Source organism: Saprolegnia diclina (genome assembly GCF_000281045.1).
Source record: "Saprolegnia diclina VS20 unplaced genomic scaffold supercont1.12, whole genome shotgun sequence".
NCBI classification, from domain to species: Eukaryota; Oomycota; class Saprolegniomycetes; order Saprolegniales; family Saprolegniaceae; genus Saprolegnia; species Saprolegnia diclina.
Window position 1 is genome coordinate 137,334 of NW_008246079.1, and position 22,468 is coordinate 159,801.

At 61.7% G+C, this 22,468-nt stretch overlaps 7 protein-coding genes across 7 annotated transcripts; 2 read left to right on the forward strand and 5 right to left on the reverse strand.

The window, feature by feature from the left end:
• Positions 1-100: 100 nt before the first annotated feature.
• Positions 101-1,151, reverse strand: SDRG_04745 (hypothetical protein; the record flags this gene model as incomplete). Its single annotated transcript, XM_008610429.1, has 2 exons — positions 101-110; positions 169-1,151. 2 exons carry the CDS (start codon positions 1,149-1,151, stop codon positions 101-103), a joined length of 993 nt encoding a protein of 330 aa, XP_008608651.1.
• A 983-nt stretch (positions 1,152-2,134) lies between these two features.
• Positions 2,135-5,928, forward strand: SDRG_04746 (hypothetical protein). Its single transcript, XM_008610430.1, has one exon. It carries the CDS (start codon positions 2,140-2,142, stop codon positions 5,893-5,895), a length of 3,756 nt encoding a protein of 1,251 aa, XP_008608652.1. The 5' UTR covers positions 2,135-2,139; the 3' UTR covers positions 5,896-5,928.
• A 104-nt stretch (positions 5,929-6,032) lies between these two features.
• On the reverse strand, positions 6,033-11,301 carry SDRG_04747 (hypothetical protein). The gene is made up of 2 exons (XM_008610431.1): positions 10,661-11,301; positions 6,033-10,617 (listed from the first exon to the last, which is right to left on the reverse strand). Exons 1-2 carry the CDS (start codon positions 11,290-11,292, stop codon positions 6,069-6,071), a joined length of 5,181 nt encoding a protein of 1,726 aa, XP_008608653.1. The 5' UTR covers positions 11,293-11,301; the 3' UTR covers positions 6,033-6,068.
• Positions 11,302-11,468: 167 nt separating this feature from the next.
• Positions 11,469-13,768, reverse strand: SDRG_04748 (hypothetical protein). Its single transcript, XM_008610432.1, has 7 exons — positions 12,864-13,768; positions 12,439-12,813; positions 12,026-12,387; positions 11,932-11,983; positions 11,817-11,882; positions 11,720-11,771; positions 11,469-11,671 (listed from the first exon to the last, which is right to left on the reverse strand). The coding sequence occupies exons 1-7, from the start codon at positions 13,758-13,760 to the stop codon at positions 11,511-11,513; spliced, it is 1,965 nt and encodes a 654-aa protein (XP_008608654.1). The 5' UTR covers positions 13,761-13,768; the 3' UTR covers positions 11,469-11,510.
• Positions 13,769-14,027: 259 nt separating this feature from the next.
• SDRG_04749 (hypothetical protein) lies at positions 14,028-17,327 on the reverse strand (the record flags this gene model as incomplete). The annotated part of the gene is made up of 2 exons (XM_008610433.1): positions 14,028-14,094; positions 14,134-17,327. 2 exons carry the CDS (start codon positions 17,325-17,327, stop codon positions 14,028-14,030), a joined length of 3,261 nt encoding a protein of 1,086 aa, XP_008608655.1.
• Positions 17,328-17,549: 222 nt separating this feature from the next.
• SDRG_04750 (hypothetical protein) lies at positions 17,550-19,587 on the reverse strand. Its single transcript, XM_008610434.1, has 2 exons — positions 18,972-19,587; positions 17,550-18,928 (listed from the first exon to the last, which is right to left on the reverse strand). The coding sequence occupies exons 1-2, from the start codon at positions 19,221-19,223 to the stop codon at positions 17,651-17,653; spliced, it is 1,530 nt and encodes a 509-aa protein (XP_008608656.1). The 5' UTR covers positions 19,224-19,587; the 3' UTR covers positions 17,550-17,650.
• A 1,154-nt stretch (positions 19,588-20,741) lies between these two features.
• Positions 20,742-22,455, forward strand: SDRG_04751 (hypothetical protein). Its single transcript, XM_008610435.1, has 2 exons — positions 20,742-20,912; positions 20,969-22,455. Exons 1-2 carry the CDS (start codon positions 20,824-20,826, stop codon positions 22,419-22,421), a joined length of 1,542 nt encoding a protein of 513 aa, XP_008608657.1. The 5' UTR covers positions 20,742-20,823; the 3' UTR covers positions 22,422-22,455.
• The last annotated feature ends 13 nt before the right edge of the window (positions 22,456-22,468 follow it).

Sequence of the window (22,468 nt, forward strand, 5' to 3'; positions counted from 1 at the left end):
GGCATGACAAACTTGGGCGGAATCGTTGTTGCGTTCGCACAGATGCACTTGTACGCGGTCAGGAAGGCGTCCCAGTAGGCGTGCGCCGTCGTCGACTCGGTCAAGAGCTCCTGCGGCAAGAGTCGGTGGCCACCCCGGAGACCCACAAGCGCATCTTGCGTCACATACGGCAAGAGCAAGCTCGTCTCGGCACGACACATGACCTCGTACCACCGACCCAGCGGATAGCCACGCAGCGCTTCCGGCCACAGCGCGGTCGTCGGTGTCACGTACGAGCGGCCAAGGACGAACGACTTGGTCGCACTCACGCTCTCGTACGTCGCGAGTGCTTCGATCACCGTGGCCCACGTGTGCACCGTGTTGAAGACATACTTGTGCGTCTTGAGATCGCGCTTCCGACTCTCAGCCAGCGTCGTGCATGTGAGACCGACCGACCAAAAGAGCAGTCCGAGCTCGAGACCGTGCCATTGGCGTGGCCATGCAGCAGCGTCACCTGGGACGACAAAGTCGATGGCGACGCCACTGCCCGGCGGCACAACGTGCGTGTAGTACCGCTGCAACAAGTCCATGAGGTCGTCCCAGAGCGGAAGTCGCTGGCAGTAACCGAGGTCGCCAAGGCGAGCCATCTGCGCGTCCGAGAGCTGGTAAAAATGAGCTTCCAGCTCCGGCACGACGTCCGCAAGAACGTACGTCCACGACCGATGCCACGCACTTGTGTGCACAAACGTCGCCTGCGCCGGGATCGCCGTCGTCTGGTGCGTCGCGACATGCTCTTCGAGGGCGGCGATCATGGCAGCGAACGGCACCGCGTCGATCTCGTCAAAGAGCGATGCGCCCGTTGGGATCAGCCGACCGTCCTGACGCCACACAAACCCGATCGCATCCAATGCTAAGACGTAGCGCACGGGAAGGTAGCACGTGCGCAGCGTCTTGACAGAGGCGCCGAGGCGCATGCCCGTCAAATGCAGCGGCCACGCTGTCGGCGTGTGGTCGAGGCGCGGGATGAAGAACGACAGTGGCACCTTGCAGTGGCCGTACAGCAGTCGGTAGACCTTGAGCGCCAAGAGCACGTCGAGCCAAGCGTCGTCGTCGATGGCGGTGCCGGCGCGGCGCGGCTTGGCTGGCGGCGACAGGGGTCGCTTGAGGTTCATGGCCGGTCTGTCTGGTGGTGGTCGATGGCGTCCTTCGCTGTGATTGGCCAATTCAGGCGGAGGCGCTTTTTCCCCGCCCTTTTTGACCAAACAAAAACTGACTTACTGCAGGACAACCTGTACATCATTAGGGTCATGATTTCGGCGATATCTCAATTAGTCGCTAAGTCTCTAGTCGCTTTCGAACGCGCTAGTCGAAGCTCTTTAGTCGACGCAAAGAAGTGGCGGGACACGGGATTTACGAATGGACAGAGCTGGACTGTGACGGGGTGGACTATGGACGCTATGTCGCATTGCCACACTAGACGCAAGAAGACTTCGGGTGTTGATACTGTGTCTTCGGAAGCGCAATAATAACCACCCGCGTCGCAGTGGTTGGTGCTCATCACCGCAACTGTACTCGTACGTCAAGAGGTTGCCTACAGTCCAAGATAGCACCGAGCTGCACAGTGCACCCACCGAGCTGCCTCATGGTCGCCGAGCTCTTGCTTATCGAGGGCCTTCAGTCTCCGCTGCGCCAAGGTATCAGTTGACCCTCGGCTGCGAATGAAGTTTGGCGTGTTTGGCGGGAACAGCATCGAAGTTGATCGACTCTTCGAAATTCGGTTGCAGGTCAACGGGCACGAGCGCTCAAGCAGCTTGAGAGCGAGGTAGACAGTCGCCAGCACAGCGTATGGCATACGCGGCGCCCAGCAACAGCATCGACTTCTGTCGCCAGCAGCAGCGTCGTCCGCGCCTTGTTTAATGTCTGTAGCTAAGTAAAAAACATACTGGTTGGGCCGCATGTGGCTCTGCGCGGGCGTTCTGCCGACGCTCACGCCCACGCTACGCAGCAACCGTGCTAGGACAGAGCACGCACGGAGGGCGCTAGTATCGCCTGGCACTTCTCGCTGCAGCGGGTGGATGGCCGAGTCGAAATGGGTTTAAAACAATTATGCGTAAGTTTAAAACATGTTTAAAACACTGGCACGGTGTTGGATTGAAGAGGATGACGCTGGTGTGGGCGACCCAGCTCCAGGCATGGATCATCTACCGCTACCTCCACGGCCATTGCCGCATCCCGTACTACTATGTGGTCCCAGCCACTGATCTGTGGCCGACATCGCTGCGTGGTGTCGCGCTTGGCAAGTCCTCGTCAGCTACCCGCTACGATGCGGCCATGTACGCGCCCGACCGCTTTGCGCAGCTGGACGCGATGGGCTTTGAATGGTCGCCGCCGCCAAGGAACATGCACCGCAGCGTCGTCTACGTCAACGGCGCCGTCAGCGTCCGCCACGTTCCGCTGCCCGCGCTCGTCCGTGCCCTTGAAGTCTTCCGTGAGCGCCACGGCCATCTCGTCGTGCCCGACGACTTTCTCGTGCCAGAGAACGACGCTGCGTGGCCGCACGAAGCGTCGAATGTGCTGCTCGCGCGCGCTCCTCAGACGCTCTGCGCTCACTTTTTTGAGCTCTCGGACGCCGATGTGGCGACGGTGCATGGCCTCTCGCTCTGCAACGGGCTGCCGCGTTGGGGCGACGCCAAGCAGCTCCTCGCGCTCTACGTCAAGAGCACCGGTGAACACACTGTGCCCATCGAGTTTGTCGTCCCGGCGGCGGCGCCGTGGCCGCAACGTTTCCATCACGCGTTGCTTGGCGAGCTCGCCTGGTACCTTGGCCGCAAGCGCCACGTGCTGCCACACGCCATGCTGCCCGAGCTCGACGCGCTCGGCATCGTCTTTGAAACCCCGGCGACATGGGCGGGCATCGTGCGCGGCCTTCGCATGCATGTTGCCAAGGTCGGTGATGCCGATGTCCCGAGCGACTTTGTCGTGCCCGACGACTGGGATCGACCGCTGGTTGGCCTACGCCTCGGCCGCTATGTGGTCGAGCTTCGAAAGGCTGTGGCGCTACTACTAGTTCCGAAAGAGACGCTATTGGCGCTCAGCACGCTTGTCGAGCTGCCGCCCGAAGTGACGCCGGCGCTACTGCGCTACGCTCCCCGCCCCGTGTCGCCGTCGCGCAAGCGCCGCCGGGTCGATCTCCGCGGCATCGACGACGAGAAGGTCGACGCGCTCGCTCTGTACCGCCACCTCTTTGGCGACCTCGCGGTCCCGCGGGACTTTGTCGTCGACTACTTCGACGATCGGTGGCCCGCGCCCTTGGGCGGATGGGCGCTTGGGGCCTACGCCGTGTCGCTAAGGCACCGACGGCACTTGTTGCCGCCGGAGAAGCTTGCGTCGCTCGACGCCCTCGGCTTTCTCTGGCAGCTCAAACCCGGTGCGATCTCGGTCACAACGTCGCTCTCACGCAAAGTAGCCACGTTCTCCGTGCTCCTGGCCGCGCTACGCGCTTACAAGGCAAAGACGGGCCACGTCATCGTCCCGCCCGGCTTCAGTGTGCCGTTGCGCGCTCCATGGCCGTCGGACGCAGCCGGCATCAACTTGAGGCCTGTCCTGACGCTGCTGCGACACCACTTTTACGACCTGAGCGCCAATGAAGCGGAGGATCTCCATGCACTCGGCATTTGCTCCGACCTGCCGTCGTGGGCGTCGTTGCTGGAGCTCCTACGATGCTACACGGCGCAGTTTGGCCACGGCGGCATCGGCCTCGACTTTATCGTGCCGTCGACAAGTGCGTGGCCGACGCAGTGGCACAAGGCGCCGCTCGGTGAGATCGCGTACAGCGTCGGCCTCCTCGTGGCGGGGTTTGCTGCCGACAAGGTGCAGCAGTTGAGCGACACGGGGTTCCTCTTCAACACGCCAGCGACATGGGCGCGCATCGTCGACGGGCTGCGGCTGTACCACCGCTTCAACGGCTGCATCGACGTCCCTCCAGCATTCGTCGTGCCGTACTATCCTGCGTGGCCGATCAACCTTCACGGACTGCCCCTCGGCCGCTTGTATCACTTCTTTAACGCAGCACAGGCGGTGCAGATGCTGCCGTCGGCAACGCAGCTGGACGTCGCGGGCTTTGCAAATGTGGCACCGACACCCGACACGGCGGCGCTGTGGGCAGTCGTTCTCGACGCTCTCTCGACGTTCCGCTCGGTGTTTGGCCACACGGAGGTGCCAAGTGACTTTGCCGTGCCAGCAACCGCGCCATGGCGACCCGACAGCCACGGGCTGCAGCTCGGTGCCGTCGTTACCTTTCTGAAGACGCGTCGGTCGATGCATGCGCAGTACAAGGCGCCGCTGGCCGCGCTCGGTGTCATGTCGCCCACAACGACGATCGCAACTGCTTCCGAAACCACAGACGACGTGCCGACTCGCCCACCGTCGTCGTCGCCAGCGGTTGGCGACGATCGTCCGGTTGGCATTGCCCCAAGGCAGCCCGATCCTCCGATCGCTGCTACCAAACCGGCGCGCTGTCTCTGGAGTCATACGCTTGCCGACAAGCTGGAAGCGCTCGCTTGGTTTCGCGCCGAGCACGGGCACCTCGTCGCCCCGAAACGGTACGTCGTGCCGATGTACTACCCGACGCATCTGCACGGCATAAGGCTCCACGACGTGGTCGCGTCGTTGCGCGCGGCCACCGAGGGGCTCCCGTCCGAGCTGGAGGCTGCGCTCGACGCGATCGGCTTTCCCTGGCACCCGACGCCGTCGACGCTGCGCTGTATAACGCGCCTTCCTGGCGTAACAACCGTCGGAACCCGCTTCGTGCCACTGCACACCGTGTTCCAAGCGCTCTTCGTGTTCCGCCGTCTCTTTGGCCCCGTCGAGATTCTGCCGGGCTTTCTTGTCCCGGCCAACGACAGCATTTGGCCGGCGCCGACGCATCACATAGACCTCTCGTGCGCCGTCGATGCCATTCGAACTCACTTGTACGAACTCCCCGACGCCGACTTTCAGTGGACGCAAACACTCGAGTTGGCGCCCGATTTGCCAGACTTTGACGGCGTCCTCGGGCTCCTGCGCGTGTACCGCGCCACGTTTGGCACGGGGGCCGTGGCCCGCGACTTTGCCGTGCCATTGAGTGGTGGCGATTGGCCGTCGGCGTGGCGCGGCTTGGCGCTCGGTGACCTTGCGTGGCGCATCGGCTTGAAGACATGGGCGCTCGAGCCGCGCAAGGTGAAGCTGCTCGACGACACGGGGTTTGTCTTCAACGATACGGAAACGTGGGCGCGGATCGTTGCGGGACTGCGACGATACTGCACCCTCTTTCATACGACGTCGGTGCCGCCGACGTATCGTGTGCCGCCGACGGAGGACTGGCCGCCGCATCTGCACAACATGGATCTCGGGCGCTGGGTCGCGACGCTCCTGTCGGCGCGAGAACTGCGGCTGCTGCCGCCGGCGACGCGGTCGACGGTTGATGCGCTGCTAGAAGCCGCTGCGAAAGATGAAGTGTCGCCACCACCAGCGTCGTCCGCCACCATTGCCGAGTGCGGTGCGTCGTTGCCTCGGCCGATCGTGCTGCCAGAGTCGACGCCGGTTGCTGCAGCTTCGTCCGAAGCTTTTGAACTCGACGACAGCGGTAGCGACAATGAAGGAGAATCACGCACTGCTCAAGACGACCAGTGCGAGTGTCTCGTTGCCGCCCCAGTGGTGGATTGCTTGACCGATCGTGCCGACTGGGTCATCTTCACCGGGGCGTTGCAGTCCTTCTTCCGTGACTTCGGACATGCGGACGTGCCATTTGACTTTGGCACAGTGGACGGTGTGCCGCTCGGGCACTTGGTGCAGCAGCTGCGCAACGGCGACATCGTGCTCTCGAGTCCACGCAAGGCCGACCTCCGCCAGCTTCATTTGCCGTCGTTTAGGTTCTAACACTGTACGATGACGGTTGTTGTTGAAACTTGATTTGGTACTAGTCCATTGTCACTGCAACACTATTCGAATAGTCACAGCCCCTGAATCCGCATTTCTGGGTGTGATAATATCAACTTGATACAAATAACGCAACAGAATTCAAAAGGACTCGATTCAACATGACAGTGAGCTTATGGCGCGTCATGCGCGGAGACGCCTTGAACGTGGATGAGTTTGCTGCTGCTGGTACCTGCCCGCCTCGCCACCGAAGCCTGCAGCACGTCGCGGATCACATCGTCGTGGCAGGGCACGCTGCGCCAACTCTTGATATCAAAAGCATAGAGCTTGCCGCGCCAGCGAAGCGAGACGAGGCCTGCCATCAACGCAAACACTGGATCGATGTCGGTACCAACCGTCCCTGCGTCTGGCGACAGGGCAAAGTAGCTGGCCGAGCTCAAATAGAGCGTTTGTAGTGTCATGGGCGATAGCGCTGGGAGGCGCCAACGCTCCAAGATGGCCGCCGTACCGACAATCGCGCATAGTGCAATCACGACGCCGGTTCCCACACCGCTGAGATGGCCAATCGTTATGCTTCCGGTGGTGCACACAAGCCCGGCGTCCATGTTGTCGTAGACGCATCGCCGGTGGAGCGACGCCGAGTAGCGCCGTGGCGCTTGGCAGCCGACGGCCACGGCCCACGTCAAGAGCGAGCTCTTCCACGCGTACGACGGCGTGTACTGCTGCGTGACGCCGCTCAGTAGATCGTTGAGCACGTAGACAAGCCACGTGAGTTCGGACTCGACGAGCACGACCTTGTACGACGGCGTCGACGGCACTTGCAGCATTGCGCTGGTTCCCATCTTTTGGAGCGTCAAGCCGCTCGTGTTGAGAAGCCAGAGAGCGGTGGCGCTACGGACGACGAGGAGGAGGCGGCCGACCCAGACATGCCCGACTATGCGGTTGAGGTCGAAGAGGCTGAAGGCGTCAATGGCGCCGAGCGATGTCATCGTGTAGCACACGATGAGCCCTGTGACGCCAATGAGCACGACAGTGACGTACTGGGCGCTCGTCCGAAACACGAAGCTCAGCGCCGTCGGGATCTCGGTCGGGTCGAGGACGATGACGACGGGACTCGTCGCGGCGGTGATGGGCCGCACGACCCCGAGATCACCTTGAAACGAAACAACCTCGCGCATGCCGACGACCCAATCGAAGAGAAAGCACCAGCCAAAGAACGGCCACGCGCGGTCGTCCGAGCTGTTGAAGAGGCGGCGTTGGTAGAGCTCCACGTGCGACGAAGCGTTGCGGAGGTACTGCGCCACAACGATGCCGAGGTCGTCGACGGTCGAATGGACAGCGGTGGCGAGTGGTGCGAGGGGCAACGCCGAGGTATAGGCAACTGCAAAGTCGTAGACATCGGCGTGAATGGTGGCGCACGTCGGTTCTGGAAACGCATCCGCCGCACAAAACTGGTCAAAATCCAACGTCGGATCGAGGACACTGGTCGCGTTCATGGCGACCAGCGCAAAGAGGAGCTGCAGTGACGACGGCGCGACTACCTCGGACCGCCACCAGCTGCACTGCGTCTCAAACCCGACAAAGGCCGTCAAGCCGATCGAAGTATCGACTGGCTCCAGGTCGCTGCCGCACACGAGGTTACCGCCGACGTTGCCGGGCGGGTTCGTCGCATGCAGCAGTTCCCACGGCGTCACGCCAACGTACGCTTTCTCTGGCAGCGCGGCAAAGCGCGACTGGGCGAGGCTGTCGGTGGTCGTCACGTTGGCGACCGCTGAGTTTAGCAGGACGTAGAGCTGTTGCAGCGGCGGCGGCACCGAGATATAGACCATGTCAACGACGCCAAATGGACCCAAGGTGTCTCGCAGCACACAGAGCCCGGCCTGCAACGGCGTCACTAGAGTCGTATTGACAAAAAGAAGTTGCTCGGGTGTCGTATTGGTAAATGCATACGTGGCACTCGCACGAAGCAGTGACGCACCCCCAATGCCACTGTCGTTGGTGGCGACGGCCCATAGATCGCTGGCCAACGACCAGTACATCCGCATCGACGTCTGTCGGTCCGTGTGCATCTCGGGGGGGAACGTCGCGATCGTTAGCGGATACGACAGCCCCCACGCCGTCGTCACCTCGATCGCGTCGTCGAATCCCGTGGTTTTGTAGTTTTGCCACTGGAGCCGGAAGGTCGAGAGACCCGAAGCTCGCCAGGATGAAACTTCGTCGTCCACCGAGTTGACAAAGCCTGCGGTCAATGCAGAGAGCCATTGCCGTCCGGTCGCTGACGTCTGCAGCGCAGAGCCAACACCGATTTCAAACGAACGGCCCCAACAGCGCTGCCAGGCAGACCAATCGTTGAGGTTGCGCAGCGGTGCCTCCAAGTAAACGGCGCCGCTCAATGACATGGAGGAGACGCACCGTGCTTGCCGTGCTGCCGACGAAGCCATGGCCCATTTCCGACCAAAGTCGAGCCAGCAGTACTGGGTGAACATCCACGGCAGCTGGCACGGGTCCATGGACCGGAGGCCGTCGACGACGGTCGTAAGTGTAATGGAGGCGTCGTCAAAGAGCTGACGCCGGGCGAGGTTGGGCTGCCACTGGGTAGCGTCGTGCGCGTCCGAGTACGCTGGTACCCCCAGCGTTGGCGTATCCAGTATGAGGTCGGGAATGTCGATCGAGGACATGGCGAGCGAAGTGAACGTCGAGGCGAGGAAAGCGTGGGTCCCCGACGTATTGAAGCCGGACCAGCCAAAGTCGTTGGCGAGCGATTCCGACATGACCGAGAGGTACGCTACATTACTCGACAGCGTCGCGACGAGGTACCCGAGACCCGTGACAAGCAACGGAACATGGTGCATTAGCTTGCGTTGCCGAGTCGCGGGGGTAGCTCGAATGCGAACCGAGTGCTGGAACCTGTTGGCAAAGGCAATAGAGCGTCGTCGCAGCGCCACGTCGTACGCATCACACACTAGAACCCTCCAGAGCTTCACGTCCGCAACGTACGCGACACCGCAAATTGAAAACGGTATGACGCCGCACAGAAACGCACTGGCGCCATCGAGCTCGACCGTCCCCGCCTTGACGCACGACCGTAGAGACAAGGGCAAGAGCCTGTGAAGAACCGCTTGACGCTCGGGCCGCGACAGCAGAGCTGCGCCGACGGCAACGCCAAGTAGCACAAGGCCAACGACCACAAGTCGGTGCCAACTGCCCACAGCGACAGAGCCACTCGAGCATGTGACAACCGTGAGGTCGTTCAAGTCGCACAAGCGCCCCAGAAAGACGCTCCATGTGACAGGCCAGCCCTGATCCAACCCCACGAGCGCCACAAATGCGCATGCAGCGCATCGCACCAGCATTTTGGCGGCTGGGCGACGTAAAATTGGCAGCACCACCTCGTACCAGAGACAGAGGAGCCACAGCGCTTCGCTCGACAGCGTCAAAGAAGCCCAGAGAGCGCGCGGTCTTGGATCGAGCTGAAGCGTTTTCGAGCTGTCGAGCACCGACGTCGGAGCCGTGGCGAGGCAGATGCAGGCCAAGGTGCCGCGGGCAGCCAAGGGATGCCGCGCCATCCAGACCGACGACACGATGGGGTTGAACATGCCCCACAAGGTGAAGCGGGTGCCGTAGCCAAGGACAATCGCCGCCGCTCCGACGGCGCCGAGAACACCGGACGTCATCGCCGCAAAGTACCACAAGTAAGGTCCGAGCGACGTTGGCGCCGGTGGCACAGAAGACACGGCCGCGGGGTACGCGACCGAGATGATGTTCATTGTTTGAACATCCCCTTGCAGCGAAATCACTTCACGCTCTCCGATAGCCCACTCATAGAGCATCATCCAGCCAAAGAAAGCAAAGGTAGCGTCAAGAAGCGGCTGCATCTCAACCGCTGGCGCTGCCATAGAGTTCGTCGGAAGCTGCGTCTGGTGGACCACGTACTGGAAGAGGCCAATGTCGAGACTGGTCAATGCAGCGGCGTCCAGAGGCAACACGCTTAGGTTTCGGGACAGGGTTTGCGCTGCCTCAAAGACGGCCAAGCAACCAGCTGCGTCGGTCGCTGCCACGCACGCAGCCGCGCCTTCCAGATGTGGAAGCTGTGTCAACGCAAAAACAGAGCCAACCAGCGACGACGCCAAAGTTAGCGGCATCTGGCGACTACAGACGTCGTCAAAGTTGAGTGTTTGCTGGACAAATGGCAGTGCGGCGCCGTAGATACACCACGGATTCCCGCTCACGAAACGCAGTGACGGGTCGGCCCACTGAACGGGGCGGAGTGGAAGCACGGCTGGTGCCACCAGAAGCGCGTGCAACGTGGGCGATGCAGTGAATGCGGTAATCATCTGCGACCGAAAGGCTGTTGCTGCCGCTACAAAGGCCGGCGGCGGCGTCAGCCACTTGGCGTCGAGCGCTGCGATAGCGCCCACTTGATCGTGGAGGGCGCGACTCGCGCCAGACAGCGGACACGACACGCTGTAGCACTCCATAATGTCGGGCGTCGTATCGGCAAAGTAGTTAGTCGTACTTCGCACCATGGACTGGATGGCGCTCATCGCGTACAAGTCGTTGAGCAAAAGGTCGTAGAAGACGCAGGTGTTGCGGAACCGCGCGCGGTTCACGCTTGGTATCGTCTTGAGCGGCCACGGAAGACGGATGCCCAGTGCGTTCTCGACCAAGACCGACTCGTGCAGACCAAAGGCCGTGCCAGTGCCGTCCGACCGATCTCCAAAACTGCGCTTCGTCTCCAAGGCTCCAGTGGGTGTGGGAAGTTAACGCGTCGAGCCAGGAGGCGCCGTACGGCCCGGTGGCAGCGATGGGCCCACCGACGTGCGCGTCGAATCGCCCTTGAGTAAAGTGCCGCCATGCGTCAAAGTCGATGTTCCGGAGGACCGCCGCGAGGTGCACCGCCGCGTTCGACGACTCAGCAACGACGCAGCGGGCTTGGCGCTTGGACGTGTAGGCGAGCTCCCATACTTTATCCAGGTCGACCCAGCAGTAGGGCGACACGAGCTCCGACACCTGCATCGCATTCAGCGTCCGCAGACTCGCAATCGACGAGGGTAGATCGGTCAGGTCGCTGTACACGAGCCGCCGGACGTACACCGTGTCGACGCCCGAGGTGAGTGAGCCGAGAATGGTCGCCGACGGCGCAAAGACGTCGACGGGCACGAATGCTGTCGCCGGTAGCACCGAGAGGTTGGTGTTTAGAATCTGTCGGAGCACCGGCGCCGTCGACCCAAACTGAGGCCAAAAGTAGTCGGTCGCCGTGTACGTCGCAAACCCTTCGAGAGCCGCAAAGCTGAGGGCGATCGATGCTGCCACGTACGTGACGCCCAGCGCGTGCTGGTACCACGGCACCGATGCCGACGTCACGGGCACGTCGAGTGCCACCCGCGCCACAACCATCGACGTCGGTTGGACTGGAAGTGAAACGCTAGTGGTATGTCTCACCAGAATAAGCCGGTTTGGTGTCCCTCATGCATTAGGGTTACTGTCCTAGCAAAGGACTAGGGTAGCAGCCACCACCAGACGTTGCTAAACCTGTAGTACGTGACATGTAGTGCACATGCGAGGCCGCCACAGAGCAGATTCAGAAAGCATACATTCACACTCCATCTCTACTTCTAGTGCTTGCCGTCGCCAAGAGCAACGTTCTCCAGCTGCACGTCGGACGGGTGCACGAGCGCAGCGTCCGTAGGAATGGGCTTGAGCACCGGCGGCGCGACGTCTTCGAGCGTCACCAAGCTCTCGAGATACGCTTTTGGACGCAAGAACGACGTCGAGCCTACGGCGAACCTCTCGTGCTTGCATCTGGAACACCGATGGGACGTACCCAAGACCACGTCGCGCTTCTCGAGTTCGCGAACCTCGTACACGCTGCGCAGCTAGGTGCAAATGCATCATGCGGGACGGCGACAGAAGCAGTCTACCTCTGAGTACGTGGCACCGCCAGCGATAAACACAATGAGCTTCTCGCCCGTAAATGCGTCCTTGGTCTAGGCACCGCATCGACGGTAAAGCGAAAGCGCAGATGCCAAGTCGTACCGTCGACGACGCGGCGTCCGAGCTTTTGCCCGTGACTTTGGCAGCAATTTTCCTAATAACGAGTCGCAAGCGTCCAGTTGCGCATACTGCGTACTTGCGCAACGACGTGGGCTCTGTCTTCTTGGCGGCGGTGGGGCTGCTGCTCGTGTTGCTTGTCGGTGGCGGTGCAATCACATACGGAAACTCGGTCGCATCCAGCGTCTTCTTGAGAAGCTTGTCCATCCAGCCCTTGAGCTTGGGCTCGTAGCGGGCCGTGGCGTACTCGGCGCTCGACGCCTTCTTGGCGGCGTCCTTGATCTCGTCCGACGTCAAGTTGTGCCCCGTTGCGTTCGAGACAACCGCGATCTTCTGCATGAACACGCCGAGGTACTTCATGTTCTGAAGCGCCTTGTCTGTCACCACCGGCAGCTGCGCGATCTGGAAGAGCTTGCGCCGGTCCGCGTCCTTGGCCGCATCCTAATCACACAGCATACTCTCTCGTCTCGACCGCTCGGACGCATATCGCACCTGCGTGATGATAAAGATGGCGAGTAGTCGGGCTTTGTCCGACGCGGGGATCTTGGGATCTCCGAGCAGGTCCTCCATGTCTTTCAGGACTTTGGGGAGCTTGATCTTCCTGCCGCTGTCGTCAACGCCGGTCGCGAGGCTCTGTTCGAGCGTCGAGACGCCGAGCAAGTTGTGCTTGGTGTACTCGTCCAGCGTCTTGCCGGCAAGGTACAGGTGCTGCGAGAGCTTGCTCAGCGTATCGCGAAACTCGGGCAACTCGCGCAGGGCCGCCGCGAGCTGGCTCACGTCCGGAGCCTTGCCTTTGCCTTGCAGCGACGTGCCGGCGTTTGACGCTGAGAGCGCGGCCATGCGCCCGCCGATATCCTTGCTCACTTCCTAGAAAAGTATCAATGTATCGAGAAACGATCAAGATAGCAAGTGCAAACTGCAATGTGCGTGTGGCGCAACTCGGTCCAGAGCGCGTCGTTTTCGTTCAGAAGCGCTTGCTTGGTCATCGTGCCCGTCTGCGTGTCGGCCGGGTAGCTGATCGAGTCGCCATGTAGCCCGGCGCCGTCGAGGAGGTCGTAGACCATGGCCTGGTACGTCACTTCGTGCACGAGCGGGCACAGCTGGTCTTGCGATCGCTCGACAAAAAGCAGGGTCGACCGCGACGGGCAGTAGGCAAACGCGCTGTTGGACGCGACGTACTCGTTCATCTTGGCCTGGAAGAGGCGCGCGAGGACCTCCATCTTTTGCTGCCCGGCCTTGTAGCGCACGTACGGATACTCTTCGAGGGTTGCGCAAGCCGTCACGAGCTGCGCGCTCATGCGCTGGAGCAGCGGGTCGACGCTAAGGGCCGCGTGCGGCGAGTAGAGTGTATGGAGTGCGTTGGGCAGATCGAGCGAGAACGCTGCGCGCTCGAGCGCTAAAAAGTCGACGTTGACCTCCTTGAGCGTGCGAAGGCGCGGCAAGAGCGCGGGACAGGCCTTGAACTTGGCCACGTCATCGGACGTGGCACGCGCGTTGAAGAAGATGTGCACCGACCCGTACATGGGCTTGTCGAGGACCTTGAAGTCGGCGAGCACCTTGTCGATCGACGACGGCGCGATAAAGTAGATGGCCGCCATCTCTGGGAACGGCTGCCGCACGAGCTCGAGCCGCTCGACGATCGAGACCCCGCGCTCCGTGAGGTCCGTCATGCGCACGACAGGCGAGGCGACGGCCGTCGTCGCATCGTCGAGCACGAGGACGACCCAGCCGCGCGAAGCCACGCTCGTGGCCTTGATCATCTTCTCGAGGAGGTTGGTCTGGACCTGCGTCCGCAGGTTGGGGCTCTCGGCCATCGTCGTCAAAATCTCCAACTGGCCCGTAACGACCCGGTCGCAAAAATCACGTTCATTGGTTAAAATACGACGGTATGGCGAAAGGCCATTGGTGCGATCTTTGCAATATATACGCGATCGGGATTGGCTGAAATCAAAGTGCAAACACGATGTGATTGGGCGGTTTTAGATGCACATACCAGATCAAAAATCTAGTGTCCGACGCAACCAGATCCCGTCTGGTTCCAAACTGAAAACTACACAGGATGATTCATACACGTGTGACACTTAGTAGGCGGGTTTGACGTCGACAGCGAAGCTGTTGGGCGAGAGTACGTCTGCTTCGACTTTGACGCTACCAGAATGTACCACATGTGAATCTGGCCTTGGAAACGCGTGGTCCTGGAGCAGACTCTGCACGAGCTCATCGAGCTCGTCAAACGAGTCGTGGAGAAATGCGACAAAGAACCCGAGCGGCATCTCCCGCGCGCCGTCGAGCCACACGTCCGAGTCGGCAGGCAGCGTAAACAACAGCGGCACCGCCGTCGAGCCGTGGAAGCTCGCATACTGCATGAGCGTCGAGAGGATGAGCGACATGTCAAAGACAACTTCATCTGGCCGCGGGTCCGCAGGACGGCCGACCAAGAGCGACACCGAGGCGTGATACGCCAGCGTCATGCGCTCCATGTAGGCGCGGCGCTTGGCAACGACGAGGCCGAGCGGGTAGCCCCGTAGCTCGTCCGGGACGTGTGGCGAAGACGGTAGCACCAACGACGGTGGCACGGACGACGCCGGCACGAGGCGCGCAGCGTCCGCAAGCAGCTCAAAGTCCACCGACGCCCACTCGAATCCGAGGTCGTGGAGCGCTGTGGCCTTCTCGGGGGCCATGGCAGCCGCTCCAATGTCCCGCAGCCACATGACAATGAGGCCGAGCGGTAGATCCCAGAGCGACGCGTCCCATCGCGGGCAACTGGGGACGCGGAAGGACGCTGGGACGTGAAGGTGGTAGAAGCGTTCCTGGTACGTCTGTAGCGCGAGAAGCTTGGCGCGCCACCGAGCGCCGACGTCGTACTGGAGTCGGAGCAGTGGCGCCGCGTACGCCGGCGACGACAAGACGGCGTCGACGTCGAGTCGCGTGAGGTACCTCCCGATCGGACCGCCCGAGAGACTGGCCGGCGCATCGACAATGTCAACGTCGGTGATTTGCCGGCCTGTGCGGCGAAGGGTCCAGCGCTTGAGTACGTGGAGGACGTCTCGCCACAAGGCAGCAACTGAGGCGTCCCAAACGAACCCAATGACGTCCAGACGGTACCGGTGCACGGGTTGCAAGCGGTCGGACGCCGCCCGAATCATCTCGACGGCAGCACCGAGCGTGAAGCCAGCAAATGCCGGTGGCCACGTGGCGACGCCCGCCGGTACGACAAAATCGCTTGGCACTAGTACATGCCCGTGCAGCTGATGGTAGACCTGGAGTGCCAACAGCCGCCGATCCCACTTGGAGTACATTCGCAGCTCGTCTGATGCAACGTCGCGCTTGATCGTCGCGTCGTCGGTGGCAGTCGCAGGCGCGATGACGGCAGAAGCAAGCACTTCACCGACAAGCGAAGGTTGCGGTGTCGAAGGCTCGGACTTTGGCGCCCACGGACCAACGGGCTTTCCGGACGTGTGTTCAGGTACGAGGCGGTCGTGTTGAGTGGCAAGCGCGGGCTCGTGCTGACGCAGCACGATACCCGCAGAGGCATTGACCGAGGCAGTTGTCGACGGTGGGAATGCGAGCATTTGCGCCGGAGCTTCATCCTTGACGGTCGCTTGAAGCTGCGAGGGCGACGCCACCGAAAGTGTCTTGGCTGCGAGTGGCGTGCAAGTAGTCACCTGCGCCTGTAGCAGCGGTTGTCGCCCTGCGAGGGAGGGTGTTGCCGGGGGGATGCTGTTGCCTTGTTGTCCCACCTTGAGCGAGGGGTCGATCCCGAGCTCTTCGATCTCATACTCTTTGCTCCATGCAACTGTCCGTGGCACGACGGCTCGCGGTACCGGTGCGCGTGTGTCCGTCGTTGTACTGGCACCTGACTTGCACGCCGAATGAGGCCAAGGCTCTGGACAAGGATCGGTGCCAGTCGCCAATGTCTTGGTCGCGGCCGTCGGTGTCGACAACGACTTTGGCCGCAAGGCAAGCGGTAGCGGCGGTCGACGCTGCTTGGCCCACCACGGTTGATCCACCAGCGACGGTGTCGATAGTGACACATGCTTCTCGGCGGCAACGACCGACGTCGACGGCAGTGGATGGCTCGGAAGGACCGTCGGCGCCGGTGTCGGTGCTTCGTCGTCTTCTGTCTCGTCAGCATCAAAAGCCAAGCCCATGTCCATGTCGTCCTCGGAGCAGGTTTCCGTGTCGTCGGGCGACCGGACAGGCACAGGACTCTCGGCTGGCGACAGCAGACAACTTGTCGCGATCTCATCGGCATCGTCGTCGCTGCGAAGCGCCTCGTTGTCGGCGTAGGACGTGACAGCTTGTGGCCGTCGAGTCGCGGGCCCCATGCTAAACTCGCCATCGCTCTGCGTCGCACTCTGGTCGTCGTCGAGATCGCTGATGGTCAAGTCAATGTCGCTGCCCACGCCCGAGAGGTCCCGCGGCGGCGACGTCAGAAACGGCGACAGCGCCGCCAGGATGCTAGCATCGAGCACAAGCGCGCGGTGCATCGCCAGCAAGCGCATGGTCCAGTAGCCAAGGCGGAGGCCTCGCAGAGCTGGCGGCCACCCGCGTCGACGCACGACAATGGTCGATGGCAATGGCTCGGCAGGATGTGACGTGTGGTAGTGTCGCAGCGCCTCGTCGATGCGGTCGAACGACGTCGAGACGTGCGCTGTTGTGAGCCACGCCTGGCGGTGTCGTGCCAGCTGCGGTTGCCGGCGGTGCAGTTGCCACGCGAGGTCCCCGAGCGGCGTGCCGGCGTGTCGACACCCGTACGGTACGACAAAGTCGATCGGGACGTCGCGATCGCACTCGGTCAAGAGCTGCGTGAGCGCAGGCCACGGCGGGATCTGGCGCAGGAACATGAGACTGTGCAGCCGCGTGAGCTGCTTGTCCGAGAGCTCGACCGCGTGCTTGGCCAGCATCTCGGGCACCCGAGCAAGCTCAACGTCCCACATGGCTCGTGGCCAGTTGGCGTGCTTGTGCGGCACGAGGAACATGGGCGCGATCGCGCGCCGGCCGTAGAGGTGGCGGTACATGTCGAGGGCGTCGATCTGGTCGTCAAAGGCGACGACGCGGAGGTACCCGCCGCGGCGCTTGACGTGCGTCACGCAGGGCGACGCGCCGCCGCCTGGTCGCCACGGAAAGCCCATCTCAATAAGCACGTCCAGCGTCGATGGCGGCAGCGTCGGCGCCGTGCGAAAGCTCTCGACGGCGTGCGCGAGGTCCATCCCGCCCATCACCGACGGCCAGTCGCTGTTGCCGCATGGTACCGTGTACGTTGGCGCAACCTCGCACGTGCCAAAGCGGTCACGGTAGACTCGCAGCGCTCCGAGCTTCTCGTCCCAGGACCACAGCCGCGGTGGCGAGACGTCGCGATGGCGGCGCTTCCGGCTCATGTCGTCTTTGTCGTCGTATGGCAGCCAGCCAAAAACACCCAACTTTCGGTCTTTGAAGTTTCCCGCGATTTTGCACACCTTGCACACGAGCGACGCAGGCAGCTGCTCACTCCCAGTATCCCTCAAGCGTCTGCAGGCTCCAGTATACTGGCGTCCACGGACCTCCTCTCGTAACCAGCGTTTTGACATGGCCCTTCTCTATGCAACAACCGCGCAGTTCAACGACCCATCTGGCGCTCAGTTCATGCAACAGTACGATCTAGTACATGGGCTATAAAACCCACAACTATAATAGCTCTCGACGATATGAACGCTATCGACGGCTACGCATCGAGGCTCGTGCGCGACACGGAGGACATGCTCCATCGGCGCGGCAAAGCGCCCGCAACGACAACGTTGACGGGCGACCCGGCGACGAACGCGTCTTCGTGAATGCACACTTCATCCTCGGCCGCCATCGTCGCCATCGCCGTCACCGCCATGCGGTCCCAGTCGACGGAGGCGTACTTGGCCGAGAGCACGAGCAGTTTGAAGCCGGCCGTGACGCAGATGCCGGCCCAGAGCCCGGCAAAGCCATAGTTGCAGTGGATCGCCAGTACGTAGCTCAGAGGTAGCTGCACGAGCCACATACCGGTGAAGACGACGCTCGACACGAACGGCATCTGGCCCATGCCGTTGAGTATGGCGGTGACGGTGATCTCGAGCGCGTCGACGCTAAAGCCGAGCACAAAGAGCGGCAGCACCGAGCCGCAGTGCGCCATCAGGTGCGCATCCGACGTGTAGATGCCGAGAATGGCCTCCTGGAAGCAGAGCAAGAGCCCAACGACGACGCCGACGACGACGAGAATCGTGGCAAAGCCGAGGCGGCTTGCACCCCGCGCCGCATCCGCTCGGCCCGCACCGAGATGATTCGCGACCTTGACCTGGGTCGCGCAGCCAAAGCCCCAAAAGAGCGCCCAGAGCAGGCCCCAGAGCGTGAGCAGAATCGCATTCGACGCTAAGATCTCGGCGCCCATGTGCGCAGCGATGAGCGACATGCACGAGTTGGCGAGCGTCGTAAAGCCGTCAATCATGCCGAGTGGGATCGCCATGCGGAGGAAGAGCCGCCACCGATCACGCGTGAAGGCCGACCAGTGCCACCCGCCCCACGCCTGCTTGTGGTAGCCGCGGTAGACAAACGCATAGAGGAAGAGCGACGTGGGCTGGAACCAAGACGCAAGGACAGTCGCGATAGCCGACCCGTCAAAGCCGAGGCCGTTCCAAGCACCGGCGCCATAGATGAGCACGTAGTTGGCAAGTATCGCGAGGCCGATCGAGATGGACCCGATCGCTGTCGTGGGCGCGACAATGTGCATGGCCTGGAGGTACTGCCGCATGCACGCATACGCCAGCGTCGGCCAAATGGCACCCGAGAGAATGCGGCTAAAGCGCGTGCCGAGGTCGACGATGACCGCGTCGTCGGTCGCGCGGACGAGGATCCGGTCGAGGCACCAGTAATAGCCGACAACGAAGCAAGCCAGGCACGAGACGAGCAGCAGCGCCATTTGAAACCAGACGCCCATGAGCGTAAAGTTGCGTGCGCCAAACGCTTGGCCGCAGAGCTACCGACGACATGAGAAAGCTCGACGACGTGTGCAATGCTACCGTGATGAGCGACGAGGACATGGCCCAGACAGAGAAGAGCGGCACTTGGGTCCAGATCGTGGCCAGCGACGCGGCCGCAAGCGACTCGGTGCCGAGGTGCCCGAGAAAGGCCGAGTCGATCGTCGTGAGTGCGATGCGCGTGATGTTGGCGAGCGCCACCTGCAGCGCCAGCGAGAGGTACGCGCGAAGCTCGTCGCGCCACGCAAATCCCTCGGCTTTTTGCAGCAGCGGGTGCCCTTCGACGACGTGCATGGCTCACCTCCACCTCTGCGAGCACTCGGAACGTTGCGATCTTTCGCAAAGATCCAAGAAGTAGCTTTGACGAACGGAAGAATGTGGTCGGTATGCCTCCATCGTGAAGCCCCACGGCAGAGACGCTCATCGTCCGTGCCTTGGGCGACCGCGATGGGTGGATCATGTGGACACGCAGGTGCGTCCGCAGCTGTCGCTTCCCGCAGTCTGCAACCCCTCGCCCACTGCAGCGCTATCCGAGCGGGGACTTCGCCGCAGGCTCCTTCTTCGCAGTCGAGTAGCTCGTGCGAATACTCCCAACACGGCTGCGCCTCGTGCCGCCCGCTTTCGCGCCGTCGCCCCGCATCCTGCGTGGTTGAAGTTGCGCTCATGCATATCTTTGAAGCGACCGAGTTCTTGAGGCGACCAAGGCCATGCGAACTTGACGTGTCTACTTGGGCGCGGTACCACGTGCAGGAGTAGCTTTCGGCGATGCAGCGACCTTCCTATGCGCCTGCAGCAGCGGCGCTGCCATGCGCCATGCATACGAGTCGCATTCCTCTGTAATGAGCGTTGTAATATCGACACGAGAGCCAAGATCGCAGCATATGCTGTCATCGAACGTCACGCTCGTCCAAGCCAAGTCCAGTTGCGGACCTGGCGCGTCGACAGGCATCGCACCGATGGGACATGCTCCAGCGATCTGTCCAGCGCTGCGCCCGTCGCTACCGCATCGTCGCCGGCCGCGCCGATCGATGGCGCCACCGTCCACTGCGCCACCGACGCGCCGACGCGCCACGTACCAGGTGCGCTCATACGATCCTCCACGCGCGGACGCCATCAGCCGTCTCTGCCAGCCTGCTGGCGCCCATCCCACGCCCGCTCTGCCCGACTCCATTCGGCATTACACCAGCGAATTCAAGCGCAAAAAGAAAACCCGATTTTAATACACTGTATCCGCGTGCATTTTATTCCGCACAGGGGGACCCACGGGTTTTGACGGCCCACCCACCTTGAAGCACCGCCTGCTGAGCCCTCTCGCTCTTTCATACAAGACGCAAGAGAGTATAGGGCAAGAAAATCAGATCTTATTTCGGTGGCGGTCGACTTCTACGCGCACGAGGACGGGGCTACCTACTTCGTCGGCAATTCACGATCGATGCTTGCACACAATGTCGGGTACGACCGGTGGTACTCGACGCATCGGCGAAGCCAAACAACAGCCGCATTAAAGGGGACCCGACTGATGTGATCATCGTAGGGGGGCCTACGTGATATAATTCCAAGCGCATTAAAAAGCCAGTTTTCGACCTTTTTTTGACTGCAACCGTCGAGAGATCAGGTTTTCTGGCGCAATTTTTACTTCTCTGGAATAAAAATACGCTGCGTCCCATACAAACTGCAAGTAAATTGTAAAAAAAGTGCGCGCTGTAACGCCACGCCGCGCTGGACGTAGAGTCCACTCCTTGCCGGCCTTTTTATTTGAAAATCGATTCTTACACTGGAAAATTGTATGTAATAAAATAAATGGAAGCCGCCAGGCGAATCGCGGGTTGTTATTCTTCGTTTTTCTGTGTGTGCGTCGGAGCCGCTATTACCTTTTTCCGCCGCCCGCCGAACCATGTCGTCGTCGTCCTCGAAGCCCAGCGACCGCCGGTGGAGCTTTGTCCGCGCGTCCGAATTCTTTAGCGGCGACGGCAAGCCCGACACGTACGCTATCGAATGGTGTAAAGCGCGTTGAAATCTGATGCGAACTGCGTGGCTAGGCTCGATATCCGTGGCATGACTGCGGCCGCGAAAGGCGTCTCGTCCAAGCGCCAGAAGTTCCGCATGAGCGTTGTCAAGAACGGCGTCACGATCTATGGCTCCAAGCCGTGCCCGAACGCCGAGCACGACCTGGGCCATGGCCTCTTGGGCCAGCCGGCGCCGGCGACCGGCGCCTCGACGCCGTTGAAGGACCGCGAACGTATTTTTATTGAAGACCCGCGCGCGCCGTGCCTCACGATCGACTATGGCAATGACACGTACAAGATGATGCCGTCGATCGAGCGCTTCTCCGCCCACACGGGCGTGTGTCAGATTCTCGGCACCAAGCTCATTCGCGGCGGGAAGCACCAGGTGCACGTCGGCGACATTTTGCGCTTTGGCTCGGTCGGCCTCCTCGTCACGGAGATTGACACGGGCCGCACGGGCACGTCGGACGCGTCGCTGTCGCCGTCGGACATTTCGCACCTCACGCAGCGCCTTGTCTGCCTCGACGAACACCAAGGCGACGTGGACAGCGGCGACGATACTGACGAGGCCAACGGCAACGAAGGGTCGCAGTGCGACGACCCGACTGCCACGCGCCTCTCGAACCGCAGCTCGTCGGTCGCAATCTGCTACGTGTGCTACGACGAGAGCGAAGACGACAACCCGCTCATTGCGCCCTGCAAGTGCTCGGGTGACACCAAGTACATCCATCTTAACTGCCTCAAGCGGTGGCACACGAACGGTGACAAGAACGAGATTTGCGCAGTCCTTGACGAGAGCGACGCGCGCACGTGCTCGATCTGCAAGGCCGCGTACCCGTCGCGCGTCAAGATCCCCGAGACAGGCACCTACGTCTCGCTGCTGCCAGACCGTCTGGACGCACCTAGCATCATGCTGCAGGTCGTTACGAAGCACTCGTCGTCGACGCTCAACACATCGACCCGGTACCAGCTCAGCTACAAGACGCTGCTCGGCCTCGAAGGCAGCCGTCCGCTCATGATTGGCCGCTCGTCGCAGTGCGACCTTGTGCTCAAGTACCGCACCGTCTCGACGATCCACGCCGAGCTGCACTACTCCAAGGGCGAGTGGTTTGTCAAGGACGCGGGCAGCTCGAACGGCACGTTGCGCTACATTTACCGCCCGCTCACGCTCGCCAACAACCAGATGCTGCACGTCAAGTTTGGCCGCACGGTGCTTTCGATCAAGCCCACAAAGAAGCTGCGGCTGCCATCGCTCTTTGGCATTGGCAAGCACGAGTCGAGCCAGCTCATTCGCGAAGACGACAACGACGAGCGGTCGCACCACCGTCACATGGACGAGTCGTCGCGCGCCCGGTCGGTCCAAGGCCGCGCCTTGTCGGCGGACGCGGTCGACGGCGCGAACCGCCGCCCCGGCGGCTCGATGAACGCGATGACGGAGGTGGCCCGCCGCTTGGACCACCTCGACATCAACAGTAGACAAAGCTAAGAAGCTTTTTTAAAGTATCGTGCGTGTTTTCTGAGTTTTTGTTTCAA

Coding starts and splice junctions, on each gene's coding strand:
- SDRG_04747 (XM_008610431.1), bottom strand. CDS start 11,292: ATGGTTGTGGCGCGGGTGGCACTCGACGTGCCCGTGACGTCGGCATCG. Junction 10,618..10,660: donor GGCGCCTCCTGGCTCGACGC/GTTAACTTCCCA, acceptor GACGAAGCGCAG/TTTTGGAGATCGGTCGGACG.
- SDRG_04751 (XM_008610435.1), top strand. CDS start 20,824: ATGTCGTCGTCGTCCTCGAAGCCCAGCGACCGCCGGTGGAGCTTTGTC. Junction 20,913..20,968: donor GGCGACGGCAAGCCCGACAC/GTACGCTATCGA, acceptor CTGCGTGGCTAG/GCTCGATATCCGTGGCATGA.
- SDRG_04748 (XM_008610432.1), bottom strand. CDS start 13,760: ATGGCCGAGAGCCCCAACCTGCGGACGCAGGTCCAGACCAACCTCCTC. Junction 11,984..12,025: donor GAGCCCACGTCGTTGCGCAA/GTACGCAGTATG, acceptor ACTCGTTATTAG/GAAAATTGCTGCCAAAGTCA. Junction 11,772..11,816: donor GCGGTGCCACGTACTCAGAG/GTAGACTGCTTC, acceptor ATTTGCACCTAG/CTGCGCAGCGTGTACGAGGT.
- SDRG_04746 (XM_008610430.1), top strand. CDS start 2,140: ATGACGCTGGTGTGGGCGACCCAGCTCCAGGCATGGATCATCTACCGC.
- SDRG_04750 (XM_008610434.1), bottom strand. CDS start 19,223: ATGCACGTCGTCGAAGGGCACCCGCTGCTGCAAAAAGCCGAGGGATTT. Junction 18,929..18,971: donor TGTCCTCGTCGCTCATCACG/GTAGCATTGCAC, acceptor TGTCGTCGGTAG/CTCTGCGGCCAAGCGTTTGG.